This window comes from Sardina pilchardus, chromosome 5, assembly GCF_963854185.1.
Source record: "Sardina pilchardus chromosome 5, fSarPil1.1, whole genome shotgun sequence".
Taxonomy (NCBI): Eukaryota; Metazoa; Chordata; class Actinopteri; order Clupeiformes; family Clupeidae; genus Sardina; species Sardina pilchardus.
In genome coordinates this window covers 11,387,127-11,404,688 of record NC_084998.1, presented here as the reverse complement: position 1 = coordinate 11,404,688, position 17,562 = coordinate 11,387,127, and the positions used below count along the sequence as shown (strand labels likewise).

The following is a 17,562-nucleotide window of genomic DNA, read 5'->3' as shown; positions in this document are numbered from 1 at the left end:
TTGCATTGAGCTCAATGAGAATGAAGAAGAAAATTGATGTTGGATATTTCCTCATTTTTTAATTTAAGGCATTAAGATCACCTTTAGCATGTGTTCCAATACTTTTTGGATGTTGCACTGAATCTGGCTACAGCACAGGTCAAGATGCACGATGTTTGGATGAATATCATGTCTGACCTCAACAATAAAGATTTACTGTATGTGGTTTGCTTGCATATAATGATTCCACGGATTGTACAACACATGTGGCTATTCAAAACAACATAACAATGGCCGGGTTTCCCAAAATCGTTAAGAAGCTCTTAAGTCCTAAGAACTTCTTAGGAGCGTTCTTAGAACATTCTTACAACGCTCCTAAGAAGTTCTTAGCACTTAAGAGCTTCTTAACAATTTTGGGAAACCCGGCCAGACAGTTGTTTTTCCATAATCGGAGGATTTTTCCAGACAAATAATAGTCTTTTGACTCAGGGGGACATGAGGGAGGGGAGCAGGTCATTTGATACTATACACTGTCGGATTTTACAAAAACAAATTGACTAGATTATGGTCTTATTTTACAGATTGTACACTCAATTTAGTGAAGGATGCGCACAACCTAGTAAAACGCGTGCACAAAAAGAAATATCTTGCATTGACACCTCCAGGGTTCCGTAGAATGGATAAGAGATAACGAGGTCTTGCTGTAGGTGGCGGTAGTGCGCTGCACTAAGTGGATACCACCAAAAAAAACCTCAAAGAAGAAGGGCTAATTATGTGTTTCTGAGCCAATTTTTGTGGACATATTAACGATGTTCTCACTGCTATGACTCTTAACCACCAGTGCATCATCAAAAAGGTAATGCATTGCTTGCCTTTCAGGATTATCTACTGCATCGGGCGGATTCCTTGCTATTAATATCCAACAATAACAACACACCAAATGGTGCCTAGACAGTAACGTTAGCGTTAGCACTACTCCTTACCATTTCAGGGGAGTGAAGTTAGCTAGCTAGCTATGTTATTACGGCACCCTATCCTCCATTTGCAGCCGTAAACTGTGTTGATGCAGGTTAAATAAAGAAATAATATGTTTTGATTGTATTAGTTGGTATTTAACTTCTGTTGAAGTGCTAGCGTATTTTTACCAGGTTACTGATACGTAACGGTTAAGTTGACCATTCGTTAACGTTAGCTATTTTTGGGGAGAGGATCCATCATAACACATAGCGCTACGTCAGTTATAGGGATAAAATAGAAGTTTATATTTACAATAATACAGAAAATAATGAACTTTTTACAATATGTTGAAAGATTGGTGTGTAACGTAAGCCTAAAGCTACAGTAAACGTTAGCTATACAGCCAACTGCTATTGATATTTTCTAACGTTAGCTGAACCATCTTCATTCGAGGTTATGTCTTACAAATACACGAAATGCACAAAGGGTTAGGTTGATGCATCACTGCTCCATGCAATCGATCCCTTGTTAAGTTCAATGCCAATATTGTTAGTGCGCCTTTTTATTTCATCTGTGGAACAACGTAGCGTTGTGCTTAAGCGAATGTCAGGCAGAATGCACATCTTTTCTTTTGTTTTGTTTTTGTACAGGTAGCCTTCTCTAAGCGCCTTGCGTCTGCATGTGCTGGATTCTTCAGAAGTAAGTAGGCCTGTAACATACCGGTCAACAACATTCAGTTTCCAAAGTGAAGGAGATACTTAACATTGGGCTGTGGAAATAAGGGAGTTTTTCCCCTTCAACGCCCCGCCCCTGCAATCCCTGGCTTTCTCACCAAATATTTTTCAGACAAGACAAGGATGCACAAATGGAACCTAGAAATCATCTCTAATCAGAAGTGGGTTAAGTACCACTTTTGGCTGATTCAAGTAAAACACTGTTCAGTTGAAAACATCCAACAAAATAATCAGGCGATTCAAATAAGAGTAGTGAGATTTTTGAAAATGAAAATAATAATTGCATCAACAACAACAAAAACAAAGTCACACAGGCAACAACAACAACAACAACAACAAAAATTCTACTACATAAGGCTTAACCTAGGCTATAGGTTTTTTTTCCCCTTTTTAGATAGATTTTGCTGTTCAGTTCAGTTCTGTTTGTAGGTTGCTTAGGCTGCTGTGCCTATCTTATCTTATTTATTTATTTATTTAACATTCAGAAGTGTTAATGGTAAGACATTGCAATAGCTGACTTCACGCGATAAAAAGCTGTATTGAACAGATGGCGTATTGACACTTTTGACATTTGGGTTAGGTTACATTCTCATATCATAGAAATAATTAAGTTTAAGTTATGGACATATTACTCACCTCGATCACTATGTTGCTGTAAAATATCAACAATGATGGACTAACCTGTGACATCAATTGTGACTACAATTCTGTGGTCATTCACATACAGTACCTGGTAGAAGGTAAAATGCTTAGAACAAACGTTGCTTTACGTAAATGAAAATACAGGGCTTACAAATTCAGCATTTTATTTAACAGTTTACTACTCAGAAGTTCTAAATGTTGTTATTATTATTATGTGTGCATTATTGTTATTATTTTTATTATTATTATTATTATTATTATTGGAAAAGTGAAGATCAGTGAGGCAGAGCACTCATCGTGGTGAGGAGTAATAAGAGATTAAAGTTGCAGATTTTGCATTCCTCACTGCATTTTATGGGGCAATGTTTTGATGAGCCTGACAAGTGTGGTTTATTTTAAATGACCACAAAAAAAGGCATGAGAGGGACGCTCAAATATCCTTTTGTTGTTGTAGGGAAATTATTTTGCCATTTCCTTAAGCTGTCACGGAGCTGCAAGCCTATCCATCAGAGCTCCCCAAAACATTTAGTATTGCCACCTGAAAGGTTTCCAGGTCTTTACCATTCTAATCCAATCCAGTTCAATCCAATCAGGTGTATCCCACTGAGAGAGTGAAAGAGAAAAGGAGAATGTCCACCAGAGAAGAGTGGGGATGAGCTAGTTTCTAGTGATCAGAACTGATCTGATGTGTCCAGCAGTCAGCAGTCAAATAGCTTGGCATTTTTGCTGCAAGTTTATTACTTTAGAGACACTGGTTGGAGGCAGTCAGACCAGATGAGGTGGCTGCTGTCTCCCTTTTCTACAACTGGTGTAAGAAAAAAGAAAGCAGTGAGAGGTGTGGCAAAAAAAGAGGAACAGGTTGATGTAAGATGCAATGCCTGGCTGTCGTACCAGTTAGATCATCGCTGATAAATGTCCTGGGCATTAGAAAATGATCCCTAGAAAAGAGTGGGCAGCTCAAGCTGGTGAGAGTTTAACAGAATTGGTATTTTAGAGAATTCTGATCACTAGTCTATGAATAGACAGATATGTTAACACTGCTTTAGAACAGCCTGATTGTGCACCGCCAAGTACCTTTTTATAACAGATCTGGGAAACATCTCTGCCACACTACAAGTCTGGTCGTCCACAAAACTAAAACAAAAGGGTTTTTTTTTTCAGATATGATAATGTTTTGTTATTATCGTTGTTATTAAGATGCTCTTTTTTGTTTCTCTGATAAGTACATGATTCAGCAGGAGAAGCCAGAGTTGGTTGGGACTATGCCTGTAGTGTGGCCCACCCTCCTTGATCTTGGTAGAGATGAGTGTAAGAGAATACTTCGCAAGCTTGGTGAGTTACTTTGTGATGTCTGTCTGCTTCCTAAAGCTGTTCTGTAAACACATTATTACACATTTCTCTTAGTTGATAATGTGATGACTGTAGAGGCAAAATGTATATAATTATATAACAAACAAATCTACAGAGTTGGAGGCGTATGCTGGGGTAATAAGTGCTCTCCGAGCACAAGGGGATCTCACAAAGGATAAGAAAGATCTGCTCGGGGAACTTACGAAAGTCCTCAGGTATCACATTTTTATTTATTCTTGATGTGCCTAACGATCTGTGTTAGTATGGTCTGTGTTTTTTGTCGTCGTAGTCAGTGAAAATAACGCTGAGGCTGTGTCTTATTTAGCATCTCCACTGAGCGGCATCGTGCAGAGGTCCGCAGGGCCGTCAACGATGAGCGCCTCTCTACAATCGCATATCAGTAAGTTTGTTGTTCTAATCGTGTGTAGTGGTTTAAATATTGCTGCCTGCTGTTGTGAAGTTGCATTTTTATTTTATTTTTCTTCCCTTGTGTAGTATGTCTGGACCAAACAGTTCTTCAGAATGGTCTGTCGAAGGGCGTAGACTTGTCCCTTTAATGCCAAGGTTGGTTCCTCAGACAGCCTTCACAGTAACTGCCAATGCTGTAGCCAGTGCAGCCGCCCATCAAAATGCATCTCTACTCCCACCTGCAGAGACTGGTAATAAAGAAGGTAGGTAAATTAGATATTGCATGATGTTCAGGAAATAGATCACTTCACTAGGTCTGGTTAAAGGTACACTTTGTAAGATTTTCACCTGTATGAAGCCAATTTGATGGTAAACAAACTTGTAATAGGCAAATTGTTAACCTAGCTTAACTATACACTATTATATAGCATAGATCATTGTGTACAGGGGAAATACCGTAAGTCATGAGAAGTTTGCTATTTACAATAGCAGAGTAAAAATATAAATATATCGACTCTAGACTCTAGAGGGAGGTCTACAGTCTCCAAAAATGCCTAACCCTGCGTAGTGTACCTTTTAAATATACAGTACATTTGAGGAAGTCTATGCCAATAATGATTTTCTGTTTGCAGTGGTAGTTTGCTACTCCTACACAAGCACCACCGCTACAGCCACCAATGTCACTGCACCCAGTGGCAGTGGCGCCCCTACAGTCAAATCTCCACGGCCTGCCAGCCCAGCCTCCAATGTGGTCGTACTCCCCAGTGGAAGCACAGTTTATGTCAAGAGTGAGTGAAGTGACCCATCATGTTGTGATTCTGTGACTACGATTGGATATCATCACATCGATCAAATGAATGTAGACAAATCCCCCAGTGTTTGTGTCAATTGAAATGTGAAATAGAGGAGAATTCCACTACAAATGCAGATATTTGTTTGGTGAAGTAGTGAATTTTACTCCCTTATATAGTCTTTTCCAAAAATGAATATCCAACGTTTTGCTACGTTTATGACACCTGTGGGGTATACTACGAATCTCGCTGAACATAACCAAGCTTTCTTAGGATAACCTGGATTGCTAAAAACTAGAGATGCACCGATCGACCGGCCGCCGATTGGAATCGGCCGATTTTCACGTGATCGGCCACGACCGGCGACCGGCCGGTCAGTCTGAGACATGCCGATTTTATGCCGGTCAAATGCACTCGCACGTACTTGTAACAACATCACACTCACACAGCTGAGTTTGCAAAGTTTGATGAAGCTAGGCCAACAGTCAGGGCTGGATAAAGCGCTAATACTGAGTTTTTTTTATGCAGCGAACGCTGTGCTTTGCCATATTGCGTGGAATTTACTATAGGCCTACTAAGCAGCTGTCACTTCAGGTTACAGCGCTCATCAAAGCCCGTCCTTGCCGCTAATTGCGTGCCCACAGCTGAACCACAAGCGCTATCAATAAGCAGCGACATAGCCTTTACTCAACTTAAGGCAAGACACGGCAGGAATAAACATAGTTTTGCTTCGGTTTGCCAACTTATCATGTATTCTTTCACACTACTACAACAACTAAGTCCGCTTTACACATTTAGAGGTTTATTTCATTACCTTTTGTCTGATCACGCCTGTATATTTCTTCTAAATTCGCCAAAAGTTAGCATTCTAACGTGTCATAAACTAGCCTACCGCGACCGTGATACAAAACATATCATGCGTGGTGTCGTTGGAAAGCTGTGTTTCGATCTCCTGCATGACGTTATGCCATCCAAATATGGACACTTCCTTAGTATCCGCCATAGAGTATCCGCAAGCAATCGCGAAAGTTCAAAGAAGAGTGTGGACTGAGAATGTATGTCATTTGCTGTGTTAATTTCAAGGCTTCTCAAAATTAGTTTTTTTTGTTGTCATTTTCCAACATCTCAGCCTAGGTAGCACTAACTTCAGTTATCAGTAGGCTATTCTGAAGATATTTACAGTTGGATATTGCATATGGATGTGAGAAGAAAGAAAGTGTTCCTAGTGCATTTCTACATGTGTGAAATGAATGTCCCACACTGGGATTACTGCAGCTGAAGAAGACTTGAAGAAGAATCCGTCTATTCACATTTTTCTACCAGCCATTGATAAGTTGATTACATTTCTAACATGTTGTATTAAAGAAAATATAGGCTAGAAAATAACTCTTTGTTTGTGCTGTAAAGTGGTTAGAAGAAATTAAATCGGAATCGGCTAAAATCGGTATCGGCCGGTCAAACTCGATGAAAAATCGGAAATCGGAATCGGCCAAAAAATTGCAATCGGTGCATCTCTACTAAAAACGAAAGTCGCAATCAGAGTTGAGTGGCACTACGAAACTCACTCACGGATGAATTTATCAAACTAGGCTTTCAGCTCAGATCTGTGCGCGTTCTCGTGGTTGGGGTGACTTTGACCAATCGGGAAACGTGGAGATGCACAAGACCGCCTCGGTTTAAAAACGATTACTTCCGCATTTATGAGCGGTTGCAAAATCTAGGGTGGTCTTTTTTTGTGTCTAACCTATAACATCAAAAAATCGATGGTCATCGGATATTGTATGCTATACATGTCCATAAAAGTGATATATCTGCATGCGCAACATAGTTAAAGCGCCTTCGAGTTTCAAAATGTTTGAAGAGGCGGAGCTGCTCAGTCGATGCGATGACAGAGTTCTCACATGTGAGATGACTTCGTTTTTCAAGATAATTGATTGGTCACTAGTCAGTAGGATGAGTCAGAGGGCGGTGATTTTTCACGATTTGAGCTATAACTAAGCACATAACCTGCTCCCGACCAGGTTTGGTTGCGAGCATAAGATACCATGGTGATACAGCGACGCTAAAACAAATCCACTTTCGTATGACAGCATACCCTGGCTTTGAGCGCAACATACCTCGCTAACACACTAATCGAGATTCGTAGTATACCCCACAGGGGTCTCCAAACATTGTTTTGTCTGGTCTTAACTTTGAGTTAACCTTTTTTTCCAAGCTGATTCGTACATCATCATGTGTGATTTTAAACAGGGTTGTGACATGTACAATGCTTGAGATAGGGAGGTATTACACAAGGTGTTTTGCTTAAAAAGGGTTAAACCATTAATTGTCGCAGCATATCTGATATTTACAACAGTCAGCCAATTTAGTCAGTAAGATATTTGAAGTAAATGGGATTAGAACCAGTTAGGAAATGTAAAGTGCAAAACGTTATTTTTTTTTAAATGTTACCGATACTTGTTGGTTCTGGTCTGTTGTAGAATTGTGGCTAAATGTTCATGTGAGTGCATGAGAGTGCAGTACCTGAGATGAGTACCAGTTTTAAAATAGTCTACGTAATGACTACGTGAACTGCAGTATTTCCTAACGTTTTAAAATGGAAAAACCATACTGTGCTCTACCAGTGTTATTGTGTTTCTGTAAACCCCTCACTGTCTGATCGCAGTGTGAACCAACAGGCCTGGTGTAGACAGCCGTTGCATATGTTCCATAGCTCTCTCTCTCTCTGTATGTGTGGCCCAGGTGTGAGCTGTGCAGACGAGGATGAGAAACCTCGCAAACGTCGACGCACCAACTCCTCGAGCTCCACTCCAGTGATGCTGAAGGAGGTGCCGAAGGTCATGCCCCCAATCTCCAAAACAATCACGGTGCCTATGAGTGGCAGCCCCAAGATGAGCAATATCATGCAGAGCATTGCCAACTCTCTCCCTCCTCACATTTCACCAGTGAAGATAACCTTCACCAAACCGACCACACCTACCACCAACACCACCACCCAAAAGGTCAGTCTCTTCTCCTTGTCTTCCTCCTCCTACGGGTACTTTCGTTGACATAGGGGGGGGATTCTCCCCTTCACACGTAAATCGTGCGTAAGCTTTTTTTTTTTTTTTTTTAAGCGTTTCCGTTACGCACTTCTGTGTTGCGCGTATTCTCCCGTTCCAGCTTCAGTCACACCCACAGCACCCAAGTTTGAAATCAAGGCGGCTTTATGAAAGAGGCGTGATTTATCTAAAAAAGAACCAGACTGATCCACCACCTCCTTAATTTCGGTTGATTTTAAAAACGTGGAACGGGGACTTTCCACCAGTGGCAGAAGAGTTGTATACAAAAGGAACGCCCAGATTCTAGGGTTGCTCCTCCCAAAAAGCATAACTCCCTCCATTGCATGTAAATGGCAGATTTAAGCAGAGGGGAGAATTTGCGCAGGGTGAAATATGCACAGTTACGCTTTTTTTTTTACTTACGCACATGGGAGAATTCCCCCTAACAGCACAAAGTGAAATGTATCTTAAAGAGGAGGAATGCCGGTGCAACGCAGATGTCTTCTTTTGTATTTATTTAAAAGGTGCAAAACATTGACTAAAGTTTCGACTTCATCAGAGTCCTTGTAATGTACAGTATCTGATCATGTAATTGTTTTCTCAGGTGATTATTGTAACAACCTCTCAAAGCTCCAGCTTTGTCCCCAACATCCTCTCCAAATCCCACAACTATGCCGCCATGTCCAAGCTGGTGTCCACATCTGTTCTGAGTTCCTCCAGTCAGAAGCAAACCGTTGTCATCCCAACCTGTTCCAACGCAGGCTCTGGCCCAAATACGGTTGCTGTGACGACAGTAGTGGCTTCCTCTCCATCAGTGGTCATGTCTACTGTAGCTCAAGGTAAGGGTACTTTGGTAATACTGTTGGGCAATACCACGAAAAATTGTTTGTTTGGTTTTTTTTGTCACGTCCATAACGTCACTAAAATGTGATTGTATGGGATGAAGCGAGTGATGACATGTAATTTCAGCATTTGCTATTTTTGGCTGAAGAATGTACAGTACATGAGAAAAATGCATCATACAAATACCAAGGCATTTCATTGGCGTCATGGATGTGACCGAATGTCAATTTTCCATGGAATTGCCCTGTTTAATTATTTTAAGCAGTGGTGGTGTGGTGTAAGCATATTGTCGCCTTAGAATTATAGGCTTCTAACTGCATTCTGGGTAGTTCAGTGACTCCGCTTCAAAGTTTTAGAATTCCTCACCTCACCTTATGAACTTGTCACAGAATAAGAATATGTAAATAACGCAAAAATATAAAATAAAACCTTATATTTCTAAGGGGATGGGATATCTGTTTAATTCTTCATCGTTATTCGACAGGCGCATCTCCAGCAGCAGTGAAAGTTGCCACGGCGAGACTTCCCTCTCCAAAGACCTTTGTTGGGACTCCAGCACAGATCCTTGCCCAGTTCCCCAAAAACCAGCAAGCGTCCAAACAGATTCAGCAGAGCAGCCCTGTTCCATCGTCGTTAGGAGCTGTTCAAACCACTTCTACATCCCCCATTAGTAAGCCTACCATCCAGATAAAGCAAGAGTCTGGTGAGCATCTCTCCGGAAGACACCTTTCCGATTTTTGCACGTATGTGCATGAAGAGAAAATGTGATTTGTGTTTTTATTCAGGAGTGAAGATCATCACCCAGCAAATGCAGCCTAGTAAGATCCTCCCCAAGCCATCATCTGCCACACTTCCCAGCAGCAATGCTTCACCCATCATGGTAGTCAGTAGTAACGGAGCGATTATGACAACAAAACTGGTGTCCACGCCGACAGGTGAACATTTTTTGTTTTCCTTTCTATTGCGATGCTGCATTGTTTCTGCGGCATGTGTATTGTAGGATGGCTTTAAGGTCTTTTTGATGCTTGTACTGGATATGATCACCCTGTTAACAATAGCAATTTCCTTGTATTTGTTTGTGATTTGAAAACAAATAAACAAATAACTAAAATTGAATTGCAGGTACCCAGGCCACGTACTCACGCCCAACAGGCAGCCCCACAATAGGGGGCAGAATGTCAACTTCTCCTGGAGGAGCCACCTACGTGAAAACTACTAGCGGTAGCATCATCACAGTGGTTCCCAAATCTCTTGCGACGCTTGGAGGCAAGATTATCAGCAGTAACATAGTGTCTGGTATGGCATTTTTTTCCACATGACATTTGGTTGTTCACTGAATTTGTTGTGTAGTATATGTTCTCCTGAACCATGTTTTTTAATATGTATATTTATTTGATTTCTTTTCCGCATTTCAGGGACAACAACAAAAATAACCACCATCCCCATGACCTCCAAGCCGAATGTTATTGTGGTGCAGAAGACAACTGGGAAAGGAACCACAATTCAAGGATTACCTGGAAAGAATGTTGTAACTACACTGTTAAATGCAGGAGTACGTTTTCATTTTGTGATGTCGGTTTGTCTTAAATACTGTCATTTTGAAGACTTTGTGATTAATTGTAGAACCTAATCTACAGGGTGAGAAAACGCTACAAGCTCTTCCTGGAGCAAAGCCAGCCATCATCACTGCTTCTCGTCCCATTACCAAGATGATAGTCACCCAGCCGAAAGGCATAGGCTCAGGAATGCAGCCTACTACTACCACCAAAATCATCCCCACCAAGATAGTATATGGACAACAAGGAAAAACTCAGGTAAATGTTTTTCTTGTGTGTATTTATGTGTGTCTTTGAAAGTTTGGCATAACCAAGAACATTGACCAATAAATTAACTAAGCAATTGAATGTTTATAATCAACATACATTTTCCACAAAAAAAAGTTCCAGTTTTTTTTCCTCTCAACTCATTCATAACTACAGATTATTGTTATTGCTAAAATGGGGCCCTCCATTTTTTATCATGAAGAATTAGTATATTTTTTCTGCCTTACGTTAACATTTTTTTTACATTTTCTCTGGTTTCAGGTTTTAATCAAACCCAAGCCCATGACTTTTCAGACAGCTGTTGTGAGCGAGCATACTCGGCAGTTGGTGAGTGAGACCCTCCAGCAGGTGGCCAGACCCTTAGATGCAGGAGCTGCATCTGGCCAGGAAGGGTTGCCCAAGGACGACTCTCCGACCTTCCCAGAGAGCAGTTCGCCCCCCTCAGAGTCTATGCACAGTGCTCAAGGTATACATGCAGTGCAAACGTCAGTCTGGAATAGTGCTATGGGAGAACAATGGGGAAGAAAGATGATGTTACACTTCACTTTTGTGTCACAGGCTGAAGAACATGTACAGTAATGAACTATATTTTAGTGAACCACATTACACTGATATAAAACTGATGCAAAAACACTCATGTGCATAGGTTAAAAACACAAAGTTAGAGATGAGTCAGCTGTCAAACAGAGCCACTCTGACACTTCAGTGGGTTTAATTATTTATTTGCGTCTGCATCTGTTTGATACAGCTGGCTGTAATGTGTATGATCCAGTACATCATAGTGCGTGTTATGAATGGGATGGAAAAAGAGTAACAGACCATAGATATTTTGGCATTACATTTAGGTGATGGGGTAACTCATCAGTTTTCTGAAACACATCCTATGATAACATTTTATTTTGTCTTTGATAATTTAGTTATCAAATATAAAGTGGTCTCTTTCCTGCTTTCTGACTTAGCTTTAGATGCTCAACCTGTCGTTCGCGTAATCGCCTCCAGAGGGCAGGAGTGGACTGAGCAAGAGGTTGAGACCGGTCCTACCATTATCTACCAGGATGTCTTGGGAGAGTCTCAGTCTGCCACCTCCACCATTAAGGCTTTGCTTGAACTCCAGCAGACATCAGGTGCATTCCCTACTTGTGCTATTGGTCTGATTCTCCTTTTCCATTATGTTAGGTTGCTTTCACACTAGGTCTGTTTAACTGGACCGGACCCAAGTGCGGTTACTTCTACCGTTAGTTGGTCTGTGTTCACATTACATGTTTGTCTGCGCACCCGGGTCCGTTTGCGTCATAAGCACCATGCTTCTAGACACGAACTTGGAGAATTCTGTTTACAAATATCACTTGGCAACACAACAGAAGGCAGTGCAATGAAGAAGACAAAGGTAAAGATTCTTTAGATTCTTCAGAACGTTTGCTAAGCAACCTGTTCTAGCGAACGGACCCCAGACCACCTTTTCAGGCGGACCCGGGTCTGGTCCCGAGTTCGGTACGGTTGCGTTCACACTATCAAAAAAGAACCGAACCATCGGACCAAACGAACCCGGGTCCGGTCCAGAGGACCTAGTGTGAAAGCACCCTCAGTGTTGATATGCTCTGTGCCACTTGCATTGTGCTTATCTGTCAAGCGCAATGCTGCAGCAGAGGATGCCCTTTTGTATGAGGAAGTATTGCAGGGATTTCCCCCGTCATTCCCCTTAACAACTCGTCGTCGTTCCACTGATCTTTTTTTCTTCAGTGAGGGAGAAGGCCGACCCCAAACTACGACAGCATACCATTGATCTTAGCCAGATGGCCGTTCCCATTCAAATGACCCAGGAGAAGAGACCGTCCCCAGAGTCTCCTGCACAGACACAGGGGGAAGCTGAGGTCCTGACGGAGTACATTCCAGCCGGTATGAGCAGAGACCGTATAGTCGTTGAAGCGCTCCAGTCAGTCGTGGTTTATGGCTTCCTGTTGATAATTATAGCTCTTGTAATATTAGATATTTATCTTCCTAGAATGATTCACAGTTTCAGTTCATTTTAATTTAGTCATCCATGACTTGGTTGAAAAGCACCTCTCCTCATTTGTTTGTGGAATTGACCTTCAGATGAGTGTGTGTTTACATGATCTGGTAGTGATGCAAAGTTACGATCTTGTTCTGTGCAGGTAAGTTCACGCCCAGCGCCTCCGCTGGAGCTCCGGTTGGTGAGGTGACCTCACCTTCCCAGCAGCAGCAGCAGCAGCAGCAGCAGGATGCTTCGTCCCTGTTTAATACACAAACAGCGGTGGCTGGGAAGTCCAGTCCAACGTCGTCTACATCAGCATTCGTTCCGCAGGTACCACAGAGCCATCTTAATTTTCCAGCTGTGTTTGTGTCTCTGGTGTTTCTGGATGATATAACATGCAGTCGCCATTGTTTTTGATTGTAGAGTGGAGGAAGTCCATCTCTGTTGAACAAACAGGCAGAGGAGCAGGTGATGGAGGAAGGAGACCTCGAAGGGGACACCCTTGATCCACAAACGGGGCTTTTCTATAGGTCCTCTCAGCCTGCTGTCCCGCCCCTTCAACAGAGAAGCACTTTGGCGACCCAGTCAGAACAGGGCCGACACACGCCTCACCCAGTGCAAACCCAGCCGAGCAAAGCCACGGTCAGCCAGCCTTGTTCCTCGTCCACCGTTGCCCTTAAAAAAGGGCCACAGCCGCAAGAGACAGTTCCATCCAAGGAAAAGCCCTCGGGCTCTGGGACCCATCCAGTGGTTGTCCTCTCAATGAAGCCTCCCCATACTCCCCAGCTGCCTAAGCTACAACAGGCCCCGACTTCTCACAATAGGCCTAACCTCCACTCTCCACTGTCCCATCCACCACCCTTGCAGGCACACCATCCTGTAGGATCTGACAAGACATCCTCAGGACAGGTGGGTGTACAGTTCTCAGGGATAATGCCTACTAGTGATGCGCGGGTTGGGGCTGTTCGTGAACCTCACCCGGACTGACCCGTTTCGGAGATCCAATCGGCCTCCCACCCCAACCTGACAAAATATGCGTAAAACATAGAACCGAAACATGACCAGACCCAAAAATGTATAATCTTAACAATAGGGGACGTGGTTGCATCTCTCTCTTTCTTTCTTTCTCTCTCTCTCTCTCTCTCTCTCTCTCTCTCTCTCTCTCTCTCTCTCTCTCTCTCTCTCTCTCTCTCTCTCTCTCTCTCTCTCTCTCTCTCTCTCTCTCTCTCTCTCTCTCTGGCATACGTGCATGCAAACATAAACACATGCCTATCTGTCCCATGTAATACCCCTAATAGTGACCTTGAGCAAAGCCTTTGCCAGTGTTATGTCCAGACTTCTTGCTGACCATCAAAAAAAGTTTTGGTGGTAATCTGAACAAGTTTGAAAAAACACACACAAAACATTATTGCAAATTAATAAGAAGATGGGATGAGAAGATTTTGGCTGGGCAATGTCATGTGAAAGACTAATTATAAACTAAACTGTTTTTTATTTATTTATTTATTTTTTAATCCAAGAGTAAGCTGAGCAGGGCAGTTACCAGGTTAAGATCTAGCTGTTATCCGTTCTCTTACGTCAGGTGTTTTATGAAATAGAAGCGTCTTTTAGGCTATCATCTGAACAATGGACACACCAGAATGCATCTTGTGGATACAGTAGGCTTTGTCCCCTCCAATGGGGTATTTTTGTAGCCAGTCAACTCTAGGTGTGCATTTGAGACAGGGAGAGGATAGAAGGTGGAAATCTTACACACAATTCTGCACATGGATATTTTTAACTCGTATTATTGCCATCTAGCGATTTTGACCCGACCCACCCGCAATATTATCTACACATCATACCCGCATTCGGCCCGACCCGCAGGCTATGGGTTGGCCCGCGCATCACTAATGCCTACTACAGCTCTCTTAAGAACTATGTTTTTGAGCAACCTCTGAGCAACCTCTGGGCAACTTTTCATCTGCTTGAACAGGTTCAGCAGCCCATCATCACCCAGGGGGCAACGGTGACAAAAATCACCTTTGGTAGTCACGTGTCACCACCAAGAACCAGCACCGCAGAAGCGACAGGCAAACTGGTGCCAGAGTCCAGCTCAGGCCTCGGCCATCCGAGTGCCAAGCCCTCCGTATCAGATATTCTAAAAATATCCATGATGGAGGCTGAGATTGACCCTAGTGCTGAGCCTATGGTGGTTGACTCCTCCAGCGACTGTGATTCCTTCAAGAAGGACACAGCTGCCACATCCCTCATCAGCAGCTCCGCGTCTGTGTTGCACCATTCAAAACCGCAGCTCGGCAAATACAGCCACATGCCAGGACTCGCCTCCCAGAAGAACAAAGATATGGATGTCATTCAGGTACCTCGCCGTCAAAAAAATGATTGCAGTGCCTGAGATCACAGGTTAATCAAGCATATGTTTAAAGGAACATGCCAATATTTTGAGAAATTAGCGTATTTGCCAATAGTTCAATGAGATGGTGTATACCCTTGTCTTTGTGAATACTCCAAGACTGAAGGCCTAACTGGTGTAACCCGGACAGCGTCAGACTTGCTTGTTGCACACACAGAAAAGAGAAGCGAAACGCATGCATCCTCTTATCTAATTCTGGGGGAGATGGGGTGGATAAGCTAATTTCCCCAAATGTTGGCAATTTCCTTTCAATTTCATTGCAAGTGCAGAAGATACAAGTGAAAAAACAAAAACATTAATATCGGAATGTTGTTGTTGTTGTTTTTATCATCTAGTTACAGTTTGTTTGTGTCATCCCACAGGTCATCCCACAGTACTCAATAATGCCAGACTCTAGCCAGTCAAACGTAGTGGTGGAGCAGAGTGGTTTTCTTGAGATCACAGACTATACCAGCCAGCGGCTGGACGACGAAAGCATTATGGAGCAAGAAGTGGACAGCAGCAATGACGAGGCAGCAGCTTCGAGTCCAATGGAAGGCTGTGCCGACCAGTCCCAATAAGCCACAAGAACCACATATGGCCTCGTAGTGGCGTAATTCCTTTTCCTGTCGTCAGTCACACCAGTCACATGGCATCACAAAAGTGATTTTTATAGAGAAACAAGAAACTTGACAGCGGAGCTGAAAAGGAAAGGTATGCAAGGAAATTCCTTGAATGAAGTCAATTTATTTTTAAAAACAATATTACCAAATTGAAAGTAATTTGTGAAGATCATCAAAAAAATATTGTGTTTTTATTGTTTATAAAGCGCTTCAGAGGTCAAATGTTTGGGTTGCTGTATTATCAGTTGTACCTGTGTATTTAACTAGAGATGGAGTAGATACAAGTGGCCATAATGCATCAGTGTAATAAATGTGACTTTACGTGATGTTTAAGTAGGCTAGATGACATTACTTTCACTTAACCCTGCAGCGTCCAATTTACTTGCATTTCTGTACATTTTACAATCATTTCTTTTTTTTAGTAAACTTTTCCCATTTGAACAACTTTTACAAATTCTTGCTATTTTTTCAACATGATTTGAGCAGAAACTCCGAACAAAGTGCATACTTAATGGACAGAAAAAAAATCTGTGGGTACAGTGTTTGCCTACAGGGATCATGGGAGAAATGGCTGAATATGTCCTCCGTTTAGCTAGAGCTAAAGTTAAGAGATGTAAAATATGTTTCTCATCAGATTGCATTATGTCTGTTCAAAGATAGATTAATTAAAAGTGTTTAGAAACTTGAATGTGTTTGACATTTCATAAAAAACTGTCAAAACTAATTTCACAGCTGAGTATATGGAAAGTACCAGGATAAACGTCATCACAATTGTAAACAGATAAGACTGAGAAGGCGGGGTTGGGTAGACTTTTCGGTGAATCCCAGTGACTACATTTGTTTTGTGTGAGTGGTTTCTAAGGGGGTAAACTACATTGAGTTTGCAGGGGGTTTTGTACTAGGCAAAGATGTGTAATTGGAGAACCTGCCCTTTATACTCACATATTATGAACCTGTTTCTCCCCATTCTACCCATACAGTGGGACTTTCCACTATTGATCTTTATGCAGGCATAGAGAATACTGCTGTTCAGTTGTAACACCTCAGTACCTTCGAACCTGCGATCATATTTATGAGAATTGTATATATATATTTTTGAAGGTGACGTTTTAAGTGCTCTAGTTTCACTTTCAATTGCAGTACTTAACTGTACATTTGTTTGTCTCTGTCTATGTTGTCTGTCTAGAGCACCTGTGCTTGAACTATTGATGACCTTTTAAAGGTTCTTCTTTCACCTTTGGATGTTATTCAAATGCAGATTTTAGTGCGTAGAGGACTTTTTGTTTGAATTTGAATAATTGAATAATTTAACCCACCCCTATTTAGCAACAGAGAAATCCTCTCATTTTTTTTTTACACTGATGTCCTTGAAAATGTCAGATGGAGAGGTGGTTCATACACATTTCTAAAACGGATAGTTCCAGCCTTGACTACGATTGGCTAAATCAATGGCGTTGTAAAATCCAGCACAAACATTTATCTTGACCCAATTTTGTCCTATATTGCTGCCCTACTACAACACAACACAAAAGTAGAGTAGAGTAGCTGCCTCTCGACGTTGCTTTTAAAAACAGTTGCGCTTTTTGGCATGGGCGAATCGCGAAAGCGTATCGCTCATTTCAATATGTCACCATGTGGGGAGTGGGTGCCCTATATAGGCTATAGGCCTACTTTACAAGCACCCCGTGCTTGCGCCTGAGAAGGTCTCACACAGAAGTTTAGTTGAGAAGGGAAAGGAGGAGGGGCAGTTGGGGGATTATCTGTAGCACGTCTCCCTCCTCGTTCCCTCTGGAGTGGAGGAGTGACGGGGGAATACCGTAATTTCCCGACTATAAGCCGCAGCTTATACATTGATTTTGCAAAATGTCTTCAGCTATGAGGTTAAATACAGGGGGGCAGTTAATATGGTGTTAATATGGTTTTGTTTCTTTTAACCTGCAAAAAACACTGTCCTGCGGCTTATACACAATGCGGCTTATATGCGGG

At 42.1% G+C, this 17,562-nt stretch overlaps 1 protein-coding gene across 3 annotated transcripts; it reads left to right on the top strand.

The window, feature by feature from the left end:
• The first annotated feature begins 697 nt into the window (after positions 1–697).
• Positions 698–15,689, top strand: emsy (EMSY transcriptional repressor, BRCA2 interacting). Of its 3 annotated transcripts, none has more exons than XM_062536446.1 (21): positions 698–835; positions 1,587–1,635; positions 3,536–3,644; positions 3,778–3,877; positions 3,988–4,062; positions 4,158–4,333; positions 4,703–4,858; positions 7,604–7,863; positions 8,507–8,741; positions 9,230–9,448; positions 9,531–9,680; positions 9,868–10,041; positions 10,161–10,297; positions 10,383–10,559; positions 10,830–11,034; positions 11,528–11,692; positions 12,309–12,464; positions 12,722–12,891; positions 12,985–13,470; positions 14,537–14,920; positions 15,337–15,689. In XM_062536446.1, the coding sequence occupies exons 3-21, from the start codon at positions 3,539–3,541 to the stop codon at positions 15,532–15,534; spliced, it is 3,729 nt and encodes a 1,242-aa protein (XP_062392430.1). In that variant the 5' UTR covers positions 698–835; positions 1,587–1,635; positions 3,536–3,538; the 3' UTR covers positions 15,535–15,689. The 3 variants fall into 3 exon arrangements, with proteins under 3 accessions (XP_062392430.1, XP_062392431.1, XP_062392428.1); XM_062536447.1 differs by having other exon boundaries at positions 1,587–1,831; positions 9,230–9,415; XM_062536444.1 differs by having other exon boundaries at positions 1,587–1,831.
• Positions 15,690–17,562: the final 1,873 nt, after the last annotated feature.